Source organism: Erythranthe guttata, chromosome 12 (assembly GCF_056151865.1).
Source record: "Erythranthe guttata isolate IM_541 chromosome 12, IM_541, whole genome shotgun sequence".
Lineage (NCBI taxonomy): Eukaryota > Viridiplantae > Streptophyta > Magnoliopsida > Lamiales > Phrymaceae > Erythranthe > Erythranthe guttata.
The window spans coordinates 17,521,940-17,537,294 of record NC_142544.1 but is presented as its reverse complement, the minus strand read 5'-3'; the positions used below and the strand labels follow the sequence as shown (position 1 = coordinate 17,537,294).

Genomic DNA, 15,355 nt, shown 5'->3' with positions numbered 1-15,355 from the left:
ATCACTCTGTATAACAACTATGTCAACATAAAAATCATTCTGTATGAAAAAGATATCATAATTGCACATGTCGGCAGATGGATCGAACATCCCATCACTTCTCCTGCGGATTGAGTCCTGCAAGGCGCAAATCAGTTATACAATTATCATTAGGTGTTTTACAATTAAGTGGTGTTTGTTATAACTAAAAACATAAAAAAAAAATAGTTACCATTATTGCATTAATCAAAACCACATTATTAAAAAACACATACATTATTTTGATTCTGTAAATAACACCCAGAAATCACAAACACTCAGAAACCACACAATGTTTGCAGAATTGTATTAGAAAAGCACGAAAACCACTGTGTATTTTGTTGAGACAAACTTCCTGCTCAATTATCTATAGTTTGTTGAGACGAAAACCACTCTGTATTTTGTTGAAAACCACTATATTTTGTTGCATAAATGCACAATTATGCCCCTAACTTCAAGTAACTTTGAAATCCGGCATTGTGTGAAAACCACTTTGTATTTTGAAAGGTTCGATCGGCTATATGCTAACAACCACATAACAATGGGGGAGAAAAAGCAGGTGCATCCAAATGAATATAATTTCGAACACGTATAATAAACTTATGAGAATTAGACTTGCCCATTCCACCGAAACGGAAATCCCAAAATCAATGAGCGGGAATCATTGAATTAGTTAAAGATCGGGTTAAATAAACTTACAAATCTAGTAAAATCAACTGAAAAATAACAATTTAAAATGTTGATATAAAATTTACTATTCCCCATAAATTTGCTTCTACACACTCTGTTGTTGCAAAGCGCAGGCATTTCGATAACCAATACTTCTCCTTAGGTGGGCTGGTACCCAAAATTCACTCTGGAAAAATTGTTTCATCGTCAATATCGGACCACCGCAATGAAAAAAAGTTATTTAAATTCAACTATTCCCTGTGTACGGCTCCACTATAAAGAACGAGATTTGTGGAGGGATATTTACATTCCATGATAACGTGCAAATAAATATGAAAAATATACGCCTGACTAATATAAGGGTAAAATAGTGATACCGTATTAATTATGTTAATTAAAAAATAAAATGGCTTTATCTTTAAAATGGTAAATAATTATGGGCACATCCTAATTGAAGAGGGGCTTTTGCCAAATATCCCCAATATATATAGAGTGCATTGATGGTGATTGTGACATCAATCATATCTAACTTATTTACTCGTAATTAATTTATATTTTGACTTAGTAATAGAAGTACATATAAGGACAGCAATTTGTATCCTGTTACATGGATTCGATCAGATTTGGTTTGATTCACATGGATTTGATTTACACTAAATCTAATTAGAAATAAACCGGACCAGACCAAGTTGACAACTTTTAAAAACTAGATCCATGTGAATCCACTTTGGATCTATTGGAAAAGTATGAGAAAATTATCATTTTCATCGCACAAGTTTGCACGGATTACACATTTAGTCTCTCCATGTTCATAAAAAAGACATTTGATCCCTCATGTTTCAAAAATTTAACACTTTTGATCATATTCGTCTATTTACCATTAGTCCGTCAGTGATAAGCACACACTTGATTCTGTTAGTACTAACGAAAAAATCACGGAAATGACCAAAAGTGTTGACCTTTTGAAACATGAGGGACCAAATGTATTTTAATAACATGGAGGACCAAATGTGAAATTGATGTAAACTTGAGGGGTAAAAACTATAATTTACCAGAAAAGTATTATCAGGCAATCATATGGGAGTTAGACAAGCTAGCCTCATAAAATGCAGATGCCACAGAATGCTAAGAGTGCATAAACTACATTAAAATAAACTCGGTCTTAATTAGAGCGAACGAATGGAACATTAGTTCTCAATCTTTTTACGACATAAAATAACTCAAAGTCGAGACACCATTAAGTCTAAAACTAAATTCTCTCCTTTCATCACCTTTATTAGACTCGAAAGAAAAACACTGCATCATATTGCCATTTGACGAGAAGATCACCCCATTACTCCAATTTTCTCCGCCTGCAAATCGAAAAAAAGTTTGATTCATCACCAAGAAATATCTTGTCATGTTAATGAGTGGTTTATCTTTGACTTTGACTAAGCAAACATTACCTTGACGAACATTTCACTCCATACCCAAAATCAACTTGCGACGTTTGACTCTCTGGGAGGAGCCATCGGAAGTTCCATTGGAAGTTCCGACGGAAGAATCATTGCGGGGTTTCTTGTGATACAACTCCTTCCTTCTTCTTCGTGTCCGATACAAGAAGTCCTCAGTGTCTAAAACGTAACCAATCTAATAGACATACAAAGAGAAAAAAAGGTTACTAAAAGATACTTAATAATTAAAAAAATGGAAGAAATATGAAGTTTAGCAGAAGTTATATTACCTTCATAGTCTGGCTATTCAATCTCATTTCCACACCATTATGAATTATAAGTCCTTCCATGGCTTCCGTAGTATCACTAAGTTCATCTCCTTTTGAAAATTTGATCTTGTTTCTGCAAATTAAGACAGGAGTTAACATAAGTTTGAGGAGGACTTTGAGAAATTCAACGTAACTTTCTTTGTCACAACTCACAACATACCTCTTCAAGAATACCCCGGGTCTTTGGTATCGTTCAGGCTGAACTGAGAGGAGGTCATCGTTCAAATAAGCTGCAAATGTGGGGTCCACGGAGACGGCAGCTGGTTCGGGTTTGTCTAGATCATTTCTCATCAGCTGTAAGGTCAAACTCATTGGAGAAGGCAGCTGCAACAGTTCATATTAGATTATTAGTATATTAGGCTGGCTGACAACTACGTACTTTTAGCATACATGTACAACAGAATGATAATCTTCACTTAGCTTCAAATAACGAAAAACATAAAGTGAAAGCAAGAACACCTACATATTCTATTCGATACAAGTTATCTTCCGGAAGAAGAAAGCGAGCATTCAGACGGTAAACTGCATCAGAAAATGTTTTAGGGTTTCTTGATCTTTCATATTCATAGAGTTGAATGAGTTTGTTGTCTATCTCCTCTGCTGCAATTGTTTGTAACTGTAGAAAATAACAGGACAGAGTATTTGGTCACAAAATGCCGAAACAATAACAAGTACTCCGCAAAAAAAAAAATCTTAAATAACCTGTTTCACAAGTTTATGTATCAGCTTGTCTAATGTAAAGAGGATGTAAGATTGAGCACCAACAACGGCTCGGCACTCATCCTCAAATTTAGCACTATCAGAGGATCCATTCAGCAAACTGTGCAGTGCATCCTTAAATCTGTTCCAAATCAGAGTTCAAGTTTACCGATAGTGTTTATATGAGCTTCAATCCCACGGAAAAAAGGAATATTAACCAGAGTATCTATATAAACTACCTAGCATATGTGTCTGTTGGATTTGCATCATTCAGCATCCTCCATTTATTTTCAGGAGATGAAGAATGCAACTTGGCAGTCTGCATTCTTTCGTACAACATCTGTCAAACGAGGTTTAGTAAGTCAGGAAATATAGCTTCATTGATCGTACAAAAGCCAAGAAATCCACTTAGAAGTAAAAGCATATCCTGCAAGTTAACATCAACCACGGATACAACTTATTTACCTTGTGAAGCCTGAAAAGCAAGTAGAAGGAATCATTTCCATAAAAGATCCGAGTATTTGTCTCTTTTTCCTGTAACGCCTTCGGGATTTTCAATGTAAGAGGCTTTGCCGACAGTAGAACACGGTCGGAAAACGGCATTGCTCCTTCAGTTTCATTGACATCCGCCACATCATTCGCCTCTCCTTCACTCTCCTCAGCCTTGACGTCGTTCTCATCATCAGGCTCTACAGGAGAACATTCTTCTCCATTAGCAGACTCACTTGCAGAAGCATCACCATTTTCAGAAGCATTTTCACTCTCTGATGAGCCGTGAGCACTTTCCTCGACTTCATCATCAGCATTCGCATCAGTCTCTACTCCTGCCTCCTCAATGCACATTTCTTCACCTTTAATTGCCTTGGTGCTTGGATCACTTGCACGAGGACTCTGCTCTGCCTTGGTAGCGCTATTTCCCAATGCTGCAATCTCTTCAAGATTTCTATTAGGAGACAACTCACCCTCTTCTCGTTCACCTTTAGTGCAAGCATCAGTTTCTTCATGGGATTTCTGATCTTTCCCCTCTTTCGGCAACATGCCAATTGAAGATGAAGTTGGTTTTGCAATAACACCATCCTGTAGAATCAAAACGGATTACAGGAAAGAAAAGAAAAAAAATTAAAGATTAGCGAGAATATATTCAGAATTAGGCCACAATACAGAACTGGATAACTGTTGCTGGTAAAGGCAAAGGTGCGTATAGGCAAAGAACCCAAAAGCTTTGAAGTTTTAAGCTTAGTTTTTCTGAGCCAATGAAATTCAAAGACAGTGTTATCCAAATAGTTGAACTTACCTTTGATTCCTGACCAGGCATCGTCTCTATCCCACAATCAGCACTGGCATATTCAGGCCCTGAAAGAGGAGAAATCGGCCCCATAAATTGTAAAATCAGAAAGAAGGGCCAGATATAGATACATAACATATGTTTTGTAAAATTACCAGCACAGTTCTTTTCTCCTGCACCAATTGAAGTACCTTCCTCAGCTTGTTTGACAGTCAATGACATAGCAGCCATCATATTGGTATCAGTCTGCATTAGTCCATTGTTGGGAGCATCGTTATTAACCCCATTGTTACCATGTGACGTCAGCATTTTTTGTTCGTCTCCATTTTCGGCAGGTAAAGCAGCCTCGCCCACAGGACTACTATTCTCTTCACCAATTGCGCTCGAACTTGCAGCTATATGATTGCTAGCCTTAACAGCATCTCCTTTGGCCACTGCTTTGGTATGGCGGAAAGGAACACCAAGCACTGGCTCAAGGAAAGTTGTCCAAATCTTCATGACTTTGTCACGTTGATCAGGTGTACAAACTTCTTCGCAAGAATATTTCATGAGCTTGTACAGGTCTTGTTGGATCTCTGGGTCAGGATATTCAAATCTCATATGAGGCACAATGGGCTGCTTATATCCAGCACCAATAGAGAGGAACACGTCGTTTTCACTCTGATGCTTCTCGCAGATGTCTTTGATCTCGACCAGCAATGCTGAATGAAACAGGTCATAAAGAAAATAAATTGCAAGGAAAATCTTTCTTTTTTCTACACATTATACGGAAAACTAAAGTAATTGCAGTAATAAGACAGACTGTTCTCAAACTCTCAAAATTCAATAATAAGACAGACTGTTCTCAAACTGTCAAAATTCAACTGTTGGGATCAAATAATATAGCTACTTTAATTAGCACTAAATAATGCGAAATTTCATGCAGATGCATCAGTCTAACACGGAAAAAATGAATTAACACGAAGCTCTTCCTTTCCATGGGACAAGAAGTTATCCCCCATAAATCAATAACCATTTTAAGTTTTCAAGCAAGTCAGTAGCAAATAACGCCAACAGCATCCAGATATTAAAAAACAGTTTGAATACAAGTTAAAATCGGGACTATCAAAATATCAGGAGTTAATATTCTTTCATCAATTAGTCACATTTACATAAAAAATGTGAATCATCATGCCTAAGAAGTCTTTAGATTGTGATTTGCATGTTAGAAAAATAAATGCAAATCTAATCCATATCCTTATATAAGAAGCCGAGTATTCGGCCACACTTATTGTATATTTCCGTTCTTTTATTTCCTCTATCTAGTAGGAAACTCCTTTTGGCACTTGACGCAGTGTTTGAAAAGTGAGCAAAAAGAAGAAAATAAAATAAAAAGGTATGCATCATTTATTACAGTTTACAAAGCCCTTCCGTTTCATCCCAGTTATGTGATGGAAATTTATGACATATTATTGACGGAAACTTTTATTCAATACAGTCACTGCAAACCACAACAATTAATAGCCAAAACAATATATTTTTCTGATGAAGATGGACCTTTTTAACATAATTTATAATAGCACTTCCTCCTTAAAAGTCAAGAAAATCACATTTAATCATCAGATAGCAACAACAGCATAGATCTAGATGTTTCAAACCCATATAAAGGAAAATGAGGAAACAACAATTCAGGAATAAAATTGAACGGTATGAATGAACGATTCTTGGTTAAATTTCCAAATTAATTCTCAATTAATAAACTTTAAAAGGAAATCGATCTAAGACAAAACACATAAGGTAAGTTGCTACGAATTCAGGGGTGAAAACAAACAGCGGAACAATTGAACGAAGAAAACTGAAGAAACTTAATGTACCAGAGATAATCGACTCTGAGAAATCAACGTCAAGGGAGTCTAGAACCGCCATTGATAATGAGAAATGGAGAACTAGTGAAATCAAGGAATGAGAACCAAGGTAGAGGAGGAAATGGTGTAAGAGGAAGAAGAAAAAGCAGGCGAAGAAAACTAAGACCGATGGAGAAACTTAAATGACAAAAATTCTGAAAGCGACAAATAATTATAGCGTGTAAAAGCAAGCAAAACGGGTGAAATATAATTAATATGTAAAGGACAAAGGCAAAATAATAAAAAGCAGGTCGAGTGAGACTGTCATTGTGTAATGAATCACACCAAAGTAAAAATACCCTCTACATAAACAAAATTTTACCAGCTAAAACAGTAAAACTCTACTAGCATTAGGGGTAAAACAGTAAAAAGTGGGTCTTAACACGTATAAAGCTATCGGAGAACCACCCAAAAAACACAAATTAGAAACTAAATATACACAAAAGATGCCAGAAATGACAATATTATTTTACATATCATAACCCTAAAAATTAAAAGTTGGTCAAAGATACAGAAAATTTCCCAAGTCAAAAGCACCAAGAACGGAGACCATCCCTAAAGTTATTACAAAAAAAACATGCATTAAAGAAAATCTGCATAAGATGTCACTAATTTTTTAAAGCAGCATATGCTCATTTATAAGAAAAAAACTTCTCGTATTTTCTATGTGATTCATAAACTCTTCTTGAAAGTTATGGTAAACTGATATTGAAAGGAAAAGAAAACATCACATTGGCTTTGTCAAAGCAACTATATAATAGAATGAGTTAAATATTGTCGAGTTTTGCGGAAATCAGAGTTCACGTACAAAATAATACCTAGGCTTGCATTGCAACCAATTTCACTGGGCGTGCATTATTCGACAAGATATACGCATGAGTAGGCCAACATCTATTAACGCATTCCCAAGACTTTAGGATGACTTTCACCAACAATCAGTACTTAAAGTCAGGTAGCACAAAGGATAATCCATTAAAAAGTAGGTTTGACCAAGTTTACAGCTTCGGAAAACAAATTCCACGAATTACCAAAGACCCACAGAGTACAAGCTAGAAACAAAATTGAACATAAAATCAAGCACCACTAGCATACACATCCCAACACCAAAACACAACAAGTTCTTATAAAGATACAGAAAATTCTGGAACACTCAAAGAAAGAGGCCATTCCAAATTTGCACGAAGAAAGCAGCATATGTTATATTGCAAGAAAAGGTTTTAGAATTTTTTATGCCATGCATAGACTACAAAACACTGGAAGGACAATCTTTAAAGTTTAGCAATCTCGTAGATTCTAATTTGAGAGCATTGTGATTATATAATACTAATCATTCAAATGAAGTTCTAGAATGGAAAAACGTAGGTTGTAATGTAGGAACCAAGTCAGGCAATATCAACCGAATTACCTTTAGTGCTCAAGTTCTTTGTATCCTGCTGCTTAAAATAGAAGCTCCTGTGATCGAGTGATTTGTGGTAGTTCTTAGCATATATATCCGCCCAAACTTTATTGAAATCAGCACGGCACCTTGCCCATTCTTCCTGTTTCTGCTTCAACCGGGTCAAAATAACTGGCAGGGAAAGAGGTGCATTCTTCCTCAATACATCCATTACATCAAGCCCATGGTCACCATATAACCGTTCAATACACCGAAGGTTAAGAGCTGGAAAACAGAGAAAAGACTATTAACTTGACATCATAACATATACAATGATAAATCATCAGACACTCACTACACCTGTCAGATGATCTTCAATACAAAATGAACTGTCTTTGTTATTTGTATGAGCATTCATTCGGTCTAAAATTTCTTCAACACGCTTGGCTGTTGCGTTCACAGATTCCAACAACATGTCAAGTTCAAACCTGGAAGCATAACCAAATCACCAATTGCCAAATTCAATACACGAAAATACAGCAGAACACCATTTAATCTTGTATTTGAAGACAATGGAAAGGTAAGAAGTGAAACACTGAACACTGTTTCTTAGCAACCTATTGACATTCCACGTAGGACAATACATTTTTGGCAAAGATGTTTAGTCATCAAATCACAAAGTGGTGTATACCATACGTGGAAACAACATACACAAGTTAGAGAGATCAAAAGTTCAATGAACTACATTCAACAGGAGGTGAAACATTACAGGAGAACTCTTGAGAGAGTTTCTGACTTTTTACCTGTCGTCCTCACACCGAAACAAGCTTTCTTCATATTGATTTTTACGCATGTGTTTGAAGGAGTAATCCTCACTTCCTGAGGTCACGGATACCCAACGATCATTCAAAACTTCAGCACCCATCTCTGTTCTACAGCTTGCTGATGGGATTGGGTACTGATTTACGAAAATGTCAATGGGTGAGTATGATATCTGGAATACTCAGCTGTGAAAATGAAAAAAAGTAAACCTACATTGTGTGGAAGAAGTCTATAACTCGGAGTGCAGCTTTCACAGTTAGAGAGATCGAGTTCTTGAATGGGTTTTGCCATAAACTTCTCTTTGCTTGGATACGAAGACATCCTCTGTCCTAGGACATCTTTAGTGTTAAAGGCAAGACCTCTTTCATGTCTATCCCTTTCTCTGTTATTATGGTCTCCATTTTTCTCTCTGTCTTCCCTTTCATGATCATCTCCATCCATCTTTAAAGATCTGAAACCCTGTTTATTGTTCCGCAAGCTTTCTGTAACGAGATAGATTGGTTACAAACATATCATTCGTCTTTCTTAAGGCAGATAAATGAATCCAAATTATCCAACAAATCTTTCTTTCTAGGACTTAGTATTTAGTTCAGAAAAGCATAACAAATAACCATCAACATGAAAGATAGTATATTCCCGTAAAACGATGGAGATAAAAATTCCAGACTACAAAATATATTAAAAAAATTGAGCAACAAACAGCACAGGTAAACAAATACATAGGGCAAAGTAAAAGTATAATAACAAACTACAATCAAATTTCATTACCAGTCTTCTCGATGTAAGATATGAAAGCTTCACATGCCTCCATAAGGTCTGGATGTGCTCCAATTAAACTAGCTACCTGAAACGATAAAAATATCTGCACAGATTAGAGGCCCTACTATGGATATCATAGAGGTAATATAGCAAAATGACTACTGCCTAGCATTTCTTTTAAATCTTGTCTTGATTCAACAAGAAAGGGATCCTAGCTGGACCTATGCACAAGAAACTAATCCAGTTTTGAAACGTAACTTGTTACTCCAGTACTATATTTTTTTCAGGTTTTTTCATCAGTACTAATCATTAGATATATGTGACAATAACCATCCAGCAACAAAAGGAAACATTATATAACCTTCACTGTAAAGAAAGAGGAATACAGTGATGTTACTTCCAACGGCATACACGTTTTAGTACATGTTGAGCATTGCAGAAGCCAATATGCCCATTGCAGAAACATCAGAATACTAGCTCAATAAACTTTCAGAAAAATATTCGTAGGATAAATATGGGTACTTAGCCGATGTTTGAGATACCACTGTCAAATTTCATTTTTTCATATTAGTGTTTGCTAGAGGTAAACATACTTAATTTTGCATTTAGCACATTTCAATATCAACAAGTATGGAAACTTTAATATTATTAATGAGAACAGCATATAAAAAACTTCTGCTTTATATACTTATTTATCAGTTAATATACTAAGAATAACTTGGCTATTCAACTTTCCCCATATCTTTCAATATGGAATCCCACGGAACAGCCAAGATAAAAAATTCCACATATTTAAAAGAAAGGTGCTGAAAATCCTTCCTCCCATTGGTTTTTAAGGAGTGCGACTCGTAGAAGTTTACTTCACAGACCCATATTGTTAAATGCACATGTAAGATGCTGGATCATAGATACCTTTAATTTCAAACAGAAAGCACACTAATTTTTCAGGGATATGCACTGCTTATATTTTGAAAGTCGACTGGTAGAAAACAAAATGTTATTGATATATCTCAAAAGCAACTGTATGAAATAGAAAACTGCAGCAACAAATGATGAAGCATTACTTAAGTGTTAAGCACTATAATTTCATATAAACAGAGAACATGCATAAATTGGAGCCAAAAAAAAGAAGAAAAAATTAGAGTCAGAGCTAAATGGAGAGAAAGATCACCAGCATTCTAAATTGAGCTGCTGTGACAAACTTGTTCTTATAGGAACGAATGCAATCTGAAATTTTTTCGTGGTCTTCAAGATCCTGTAATCGTTCCTTCACTTTCTCGGTAAAAGCTGACTCTGGGTCCTGTATCCCTGGGAAAAAATAATTGATTTCAATACCTCGTACGGATTTCACCCTCGGAGCTAATCCTGTAACCTATAGCCCATACACATCTATCATTCTGCAAGAGAATCACATAACAGATATTTCATTTCTTGATCTTCAATTAATCAATCATGGTTATATTCTGTGGCCTATCCTAAACAGGTGATTGGAGAAAACTGACTAGCATATAGCAGATTATAAAAGGAAAACAGGGGAAGGAAAATGGTCACAATGATTAACTGATGGTAAAATGTATCTATAGTAAAAGGCAAGAATGAGATAAATATTCAATCAGTTAATACTAGACGTAAGAGTAACGAAGGAACATAAAGCATCGCATGCGGGTGATTTCGAGGTTATGTACGATGCTCTCAGCATCTTTCCTACCTCGATGAAACTGGTCGGACACAGAATCATCTCGAGGAGCGGATTTTCTCTTGTAGCTATCATCGTGTTCCCGCTCATTTTTATCTATGTCTTCTGTCTTCTCCTTTTCTTTCTCGCCATAATTGCACTGCTCTGAATCAGGACGATTAATGTAGCGGTCACAAACAGCATATGGAACAGCAGGCTTCTGGGACAAGTAAGCAGAACCAAATATATTACGATAAGGAAACATACCACAAACCACAATATCAATACAGATAAACTACCTTTTCAACATGAATGGGCCTTGTTGAGGTTATCGGGGAGCCTCTATCATCTCCACGTAGGATCTGATTCCTACCAGGCTGCACATACTGGACAGAGGCAGAGCCCGAAGTACAAGGTAAAAAATGAGTGAACTCTACAAGTAGGTCGGCATGGTCCTGAAAGAGAACTGAAACCTACAAACAGATATTGACTTAGTCATGACGGTTGGATTCTGTTTGGGATAAATATTCAAGAAAATGCAATCATTACAGCATACCTCCTGATAGACCTCTGTTATTGACTTGTTATCTTTTCTGTACATGTTCAAAATATCCAGGAAAGCTTTGTATACATGATCGTCGCCTTGAAATCTAGTCTGCAATTAGTTTTGAAGTGGTTTATTGAATAAATTCCAATGGACAAGTATCGAACAGTGCACTGTAGTGGAATGATGATTTAACAGTTGCACCTTGATTTTGTTTACAAAACTGATGGCCTCTTCAAACTCTACAGGCTTCTTTTTAAGGAATGGTTCATCCTCCGGTTGGAGGGTGATTTCGTATCCCTTTGGCAAAAAGGTATTGAAACCCAAAATCAGGTCTCGGTTACCTTTAAATAACTCCTTCACTCTCAATATAACACCAGTTGTATCGATTCTGTAAACAACCAAGCAAGCAGAATTCACAAATGAATCAAGATAGCGGAGTCAACTATAAGACGGAAAACTGCAACTTAAAACGGGAAAATGAACAGACTTGTTGTACCTTTGACCCTTGAAATCTTTCATGACGTCAAGAAATTCGTCATATTTATCCCTTTTGTCTTGAAAAATTTCCTTCACCGTTTTGAGATATGTCAAGGCATCAGTTGTTGTCAGCCTCTGCGCACTGCTTGCAGTTGACATCTGGACCTGCCCAGATCTTGATTGCCGCACAATATGCGTATTTGATATAATTGTTATTCAATAAGGAGAAAAACATGCAAACGTTATCGTCCCCAGCATGCCAATTTCACATCAACAAAAGCCACATAATTTGCTACATAGTAACAAGAAAACCAGCATTGAACAGAATTACTTCAATTCCTTCATATCAAAGATGATCTAATAGCAGACAATCAACCTCAAAAGAACAAGAATAATCCATGAAAACCTTACTCATGTTGTTCCGGCAGGCAATACACGACTGGAAATACGAAAGAAACTCAGAACAGGAAGCATGTAAAAAGCAGAACCGAAAAGCACTATATCCTCAAAGAATATGACAGCAGAAAACATGCAAATCGAATAAATTAGAATGTTAATTTTGCAATTAAAGAAGATACATACTCCACAATATCAATTATCAAACCCCAAATCACAGCAGATAACCCAAATGCAAATTAGTTAAAAACTTGAAATTAAAAAAAATTAAAAAATTAAAGGCACCAAGAAGTAAACTTACGGTTCAACGCGAGGAGAAATGGCAGGGCGTTTCGGTTGAGAACTCACAAACACATCATCTCTAGACCTCTTCATCCCAATTCCTTTATTATTGTTGAGTTCTTTTTATTACATCCCTAATTTTCGAAAAAAAAAAAAATTAACGTTTTATTCACTCCAATCGGAGGCAGGTTGTGATCCAACAGCCTGCGGGGAAAAGAAAAAAAAAACAATTACCAAACCCACTAAACTCAATTACATTAACAAATTGATAATTAGATCCATCCAACACAGCCAAACAGTGATTAAGATAAGTAATTAACACCTAAACACACACCTGTACAGAGATCACCTCCCATTTATCCAATCATCAAAAAACAACGAAAATCCCAACGGCCGAATACTTGAATCATACGAAAGGGGCGAAAATCCAGCAAAACAACATACGAAAGTTCGGCAATTTGCGCACCAAGAGATCATTTTGGTCCCGTTTCAATGAATGAATGAACGAGCAGAAGACAACTTATCTCAGCTGCGCGGAAAATAACGTGTGCTGTGTGTGTAGGCATAATTTGTACGTATATACATACACGTATGTGTATATAAAAATGTGTATGTGTGTGTGTTGTATTTTGATGAAGATTATTGCTGAGTGTTTCCGTATCTCCAGAAGAAGAAAAGTAGAGAGAGAAAGAGGAGAGAGTTTTATGGTACTGTGTGTGTTTTTTGTGTGTGAGAGAGAGGGAGAGAGATATATATATTAATATTATTATGGGGCTGGATATAGAGACAGTGTGTGGTTCGTTTATATACGCAGAGGTGGAGAGAGAGAGATACAGAGAGAGAGAGAGAGAGAGAGAGCTATTTGACCTTTCTCGGTGAAGGTGTTTAGGGGCTTAATAGTAATTTGCAACTAAAAGTAACAAAAAATTTATTTATTTTTATTTTGGGGGTAAGTAATATAATATACTTATGTAATTATTGTTGAAAATATTAAATATGTCATTCAAACTTGAAGATATTTCAATTTTGGACATAAAAAGCTAAGCACGTGTCGATTAAGTAGATCGTGTTAAGTTGAGACGATCACATCATTGTGTGTGTTGAGAGTTGGAAAATTAAATGATCCGTAGAATCGGGAATTGATTTCGTCGACGATCTTGATCGGTTGTAATAGTTATATACGTGTATATTGTAACTCGTGTTGAAAATTTTTGTACTAGGTTATAGAAAAATGATTGTTATTGTACATAGAACCAACTAAAGAACTGTATTTTTTTAATTTTTTTCTTGTTGAAATAACTAATTGGAAATTATTGTGGTAATTAACTAATTAATATGGTGTAATATGGGAAATTAGGGTTAGTGCAAAGGATGAAAAGGGTCATGGGATCGTATATAATAAAGAAAGAATTGGCTGTTCTTAATTAATAAAGCTAATTTCATTTTAAAATGTTTTTAATTATTTTTGCAGTTTGTTGGGCTCTAGCCCAATCGTCCAAATAATTCGAATACAAAAAGGCCCAAATTTAACTTAATGGATCAATTTTTACACATGTTATCTACTTCATCTACAGTAGAAATCGGACGGTTCGGAATTATCACATTTGGAAAAACCAATTCCGTTCCAAAAAAAGTTGGAAATTACATTACAAATCGAGTTCCATCGGATCTAACGAATCGAGTTCGATTTTCGTGCCGACACTTCTTAGGTCTACCTCTTCTACAAAACTTGGCTATATATAAATTACAATTTCAACTAGTTAATATTAGCAATATTTATTGGGCCGTGTCTATTGGGCTTCTACTTTGCAAAATATTAATTATTGGGCCGTATCTATTGGGCTTCTACTTTGCATAAATATTATTAGTTTAGTCTTGGGCTTTAATTGTTCTTCTCTGATCCACAATACTATGCAGCCACGTAAGAAAAAAGGAAATTATATAAATAATATAATAATAGTAATCTTTATATATAAAAGAAAGGTTTTGCCCCGAAACCCTAATCCCATTTTTGTGAAATATTTGTAACCCTAAGGTTATTTTCGGTAAATTATAAATCAGTCATATTTCTTTCAAAAGTCACGGTCCTTTTCAGTTTTTTTTCCTTCTTATTTTCTCCTCATTTATAGCACACTTTGTCTCATCTTTCTCCTCCACTTTTATAGAACACATTTAGTACACGTTTCAAATTATTTGTATTTTATTTTATTTTTTTTCTTTTAAAAAATATCCTAACCGTCCACTACCAAAAAATTCGGAGCACTGATACACGATTGAAAGAGAAACTGAAAGCACTTTTTATCTCAACTCCATCACAAATTGTTATCCTATTTAAACTCAAATCACTCGGTTGAACACACAAAAATTCCATGCTTCTCTTTCTTCTCCATTAGGTATTTTCTCGAAGAAAAAAAAATCATCATAAGATGAAATTAAAATTTCAGGGGTTCATTTACCTTTTCCTTTCTCTCATTAATATTTCTCCGAAAGTTTAACTTCTAAAAACAGCCCAAATTCGAACACATATCAAGGTGACTGATTAGCGTTGAGCCTTACACGGTGTCGTTACTAGGTAACAAAACCATTTTTTATACGCCGGCGCGGCTATAAAAAAAATCAAAGTTTCGTTTTTACGCGTATAACATAAGGAACTTCATTGCATTATTTAAAGAATTGCTTTATTTTCTTCTTTATGTGTAATTTTTC

At 35.5% G+C, this 15,355-nt stretch overlaps 1 protein-coding gene across 7 annotated transcripts; it reads right to left on the bottom strand.

Annotated features, from left to right (window-relative positions):
• Nucleotides 1–1,813: 1,813 nt before the first annotated feature.
• Nucleotides 1,814–13,461, bottom strand: LOC105967549 (paired amphipathic helix protein Sin3-like 4). Of its 7 annotated transcripts, none has more exons than XM_012992147.2 (23): nt 12,984–13,461; nt 12,669–12,853; nt 11,991–12,146; nt 11,696–11,882; nt 11,504–11,602; nt 11,247–11,420; nt 10,981–11,167; nt 10,444–10,580; nt 9,282–9,357; nt 8,727–8,995; nt 8,495–8,649; nt 8,052–8,179; nt 7,722–7,976; nt 4,589–5,134; nt 4,443–4,501; nt 3,614–4,225; nt 3,388–3,488; nt 3,152–3,290; nt 2,913–3,065; nt 2,610–2,773; nt 2,411–2,522; nt 2,133–2,316; nt 1,814–2,039 (listed from the first exon to the last, which is right to left on the bottom strand). In XM_012992147.2, the coding sequence occupies exons 2-22, from the start codon at nt 12,740–12,742 to the stop codon at nt 2,146–2,148; spliced, it is 3,954 nt and encodes a 1,317-aa protein (XP_012847601.2). In that variant the 5' UTR covers nt 12,743–12,853; nt 12,984–13,461; the 3' UTR covers nt 1,814–2,039; nt 2,133–2,145. The 7 variants fall into 7 exon arrangements, with proteins under 7 accessions (XP_012847601.2, XP_012847604.2, XP_012847602.2 ...); XM_012992150.2 differs by having other exon boundaries at nt 4,625–5,134; XM_012992148.2 differs by having other exon boundaries at nt 12,669–12,783; nt 12,984–13,449.
• Between the last annotated feature and the right edge of the window lie 1,894 nt (nt 13,462–15,355).

Coding starts and splice junctions, on each gene's coding strand:
- LOC105967549 (XM_012992147.2), bottom strand. CDS start 12,742: ATGAAGAGGTCTAGAGATGATGTGTTTGTGAGTTCTCAACCGAAACGC. Junction 12,147..12,668: donor ATTTCTCCTCGCGTTGAACC/GTAAGTTTACTT, acceptor GCGGCAATCAAG/ATCTGGGCAGGTCCAGATGT. Junction 11,421..11,503: donor TAACAGAGGTCTATCAGGAG/GTATGCTGTAAT, acceptor ATCTGTTTGTAG/GTTTCAGTTCTCTTTCAGGA.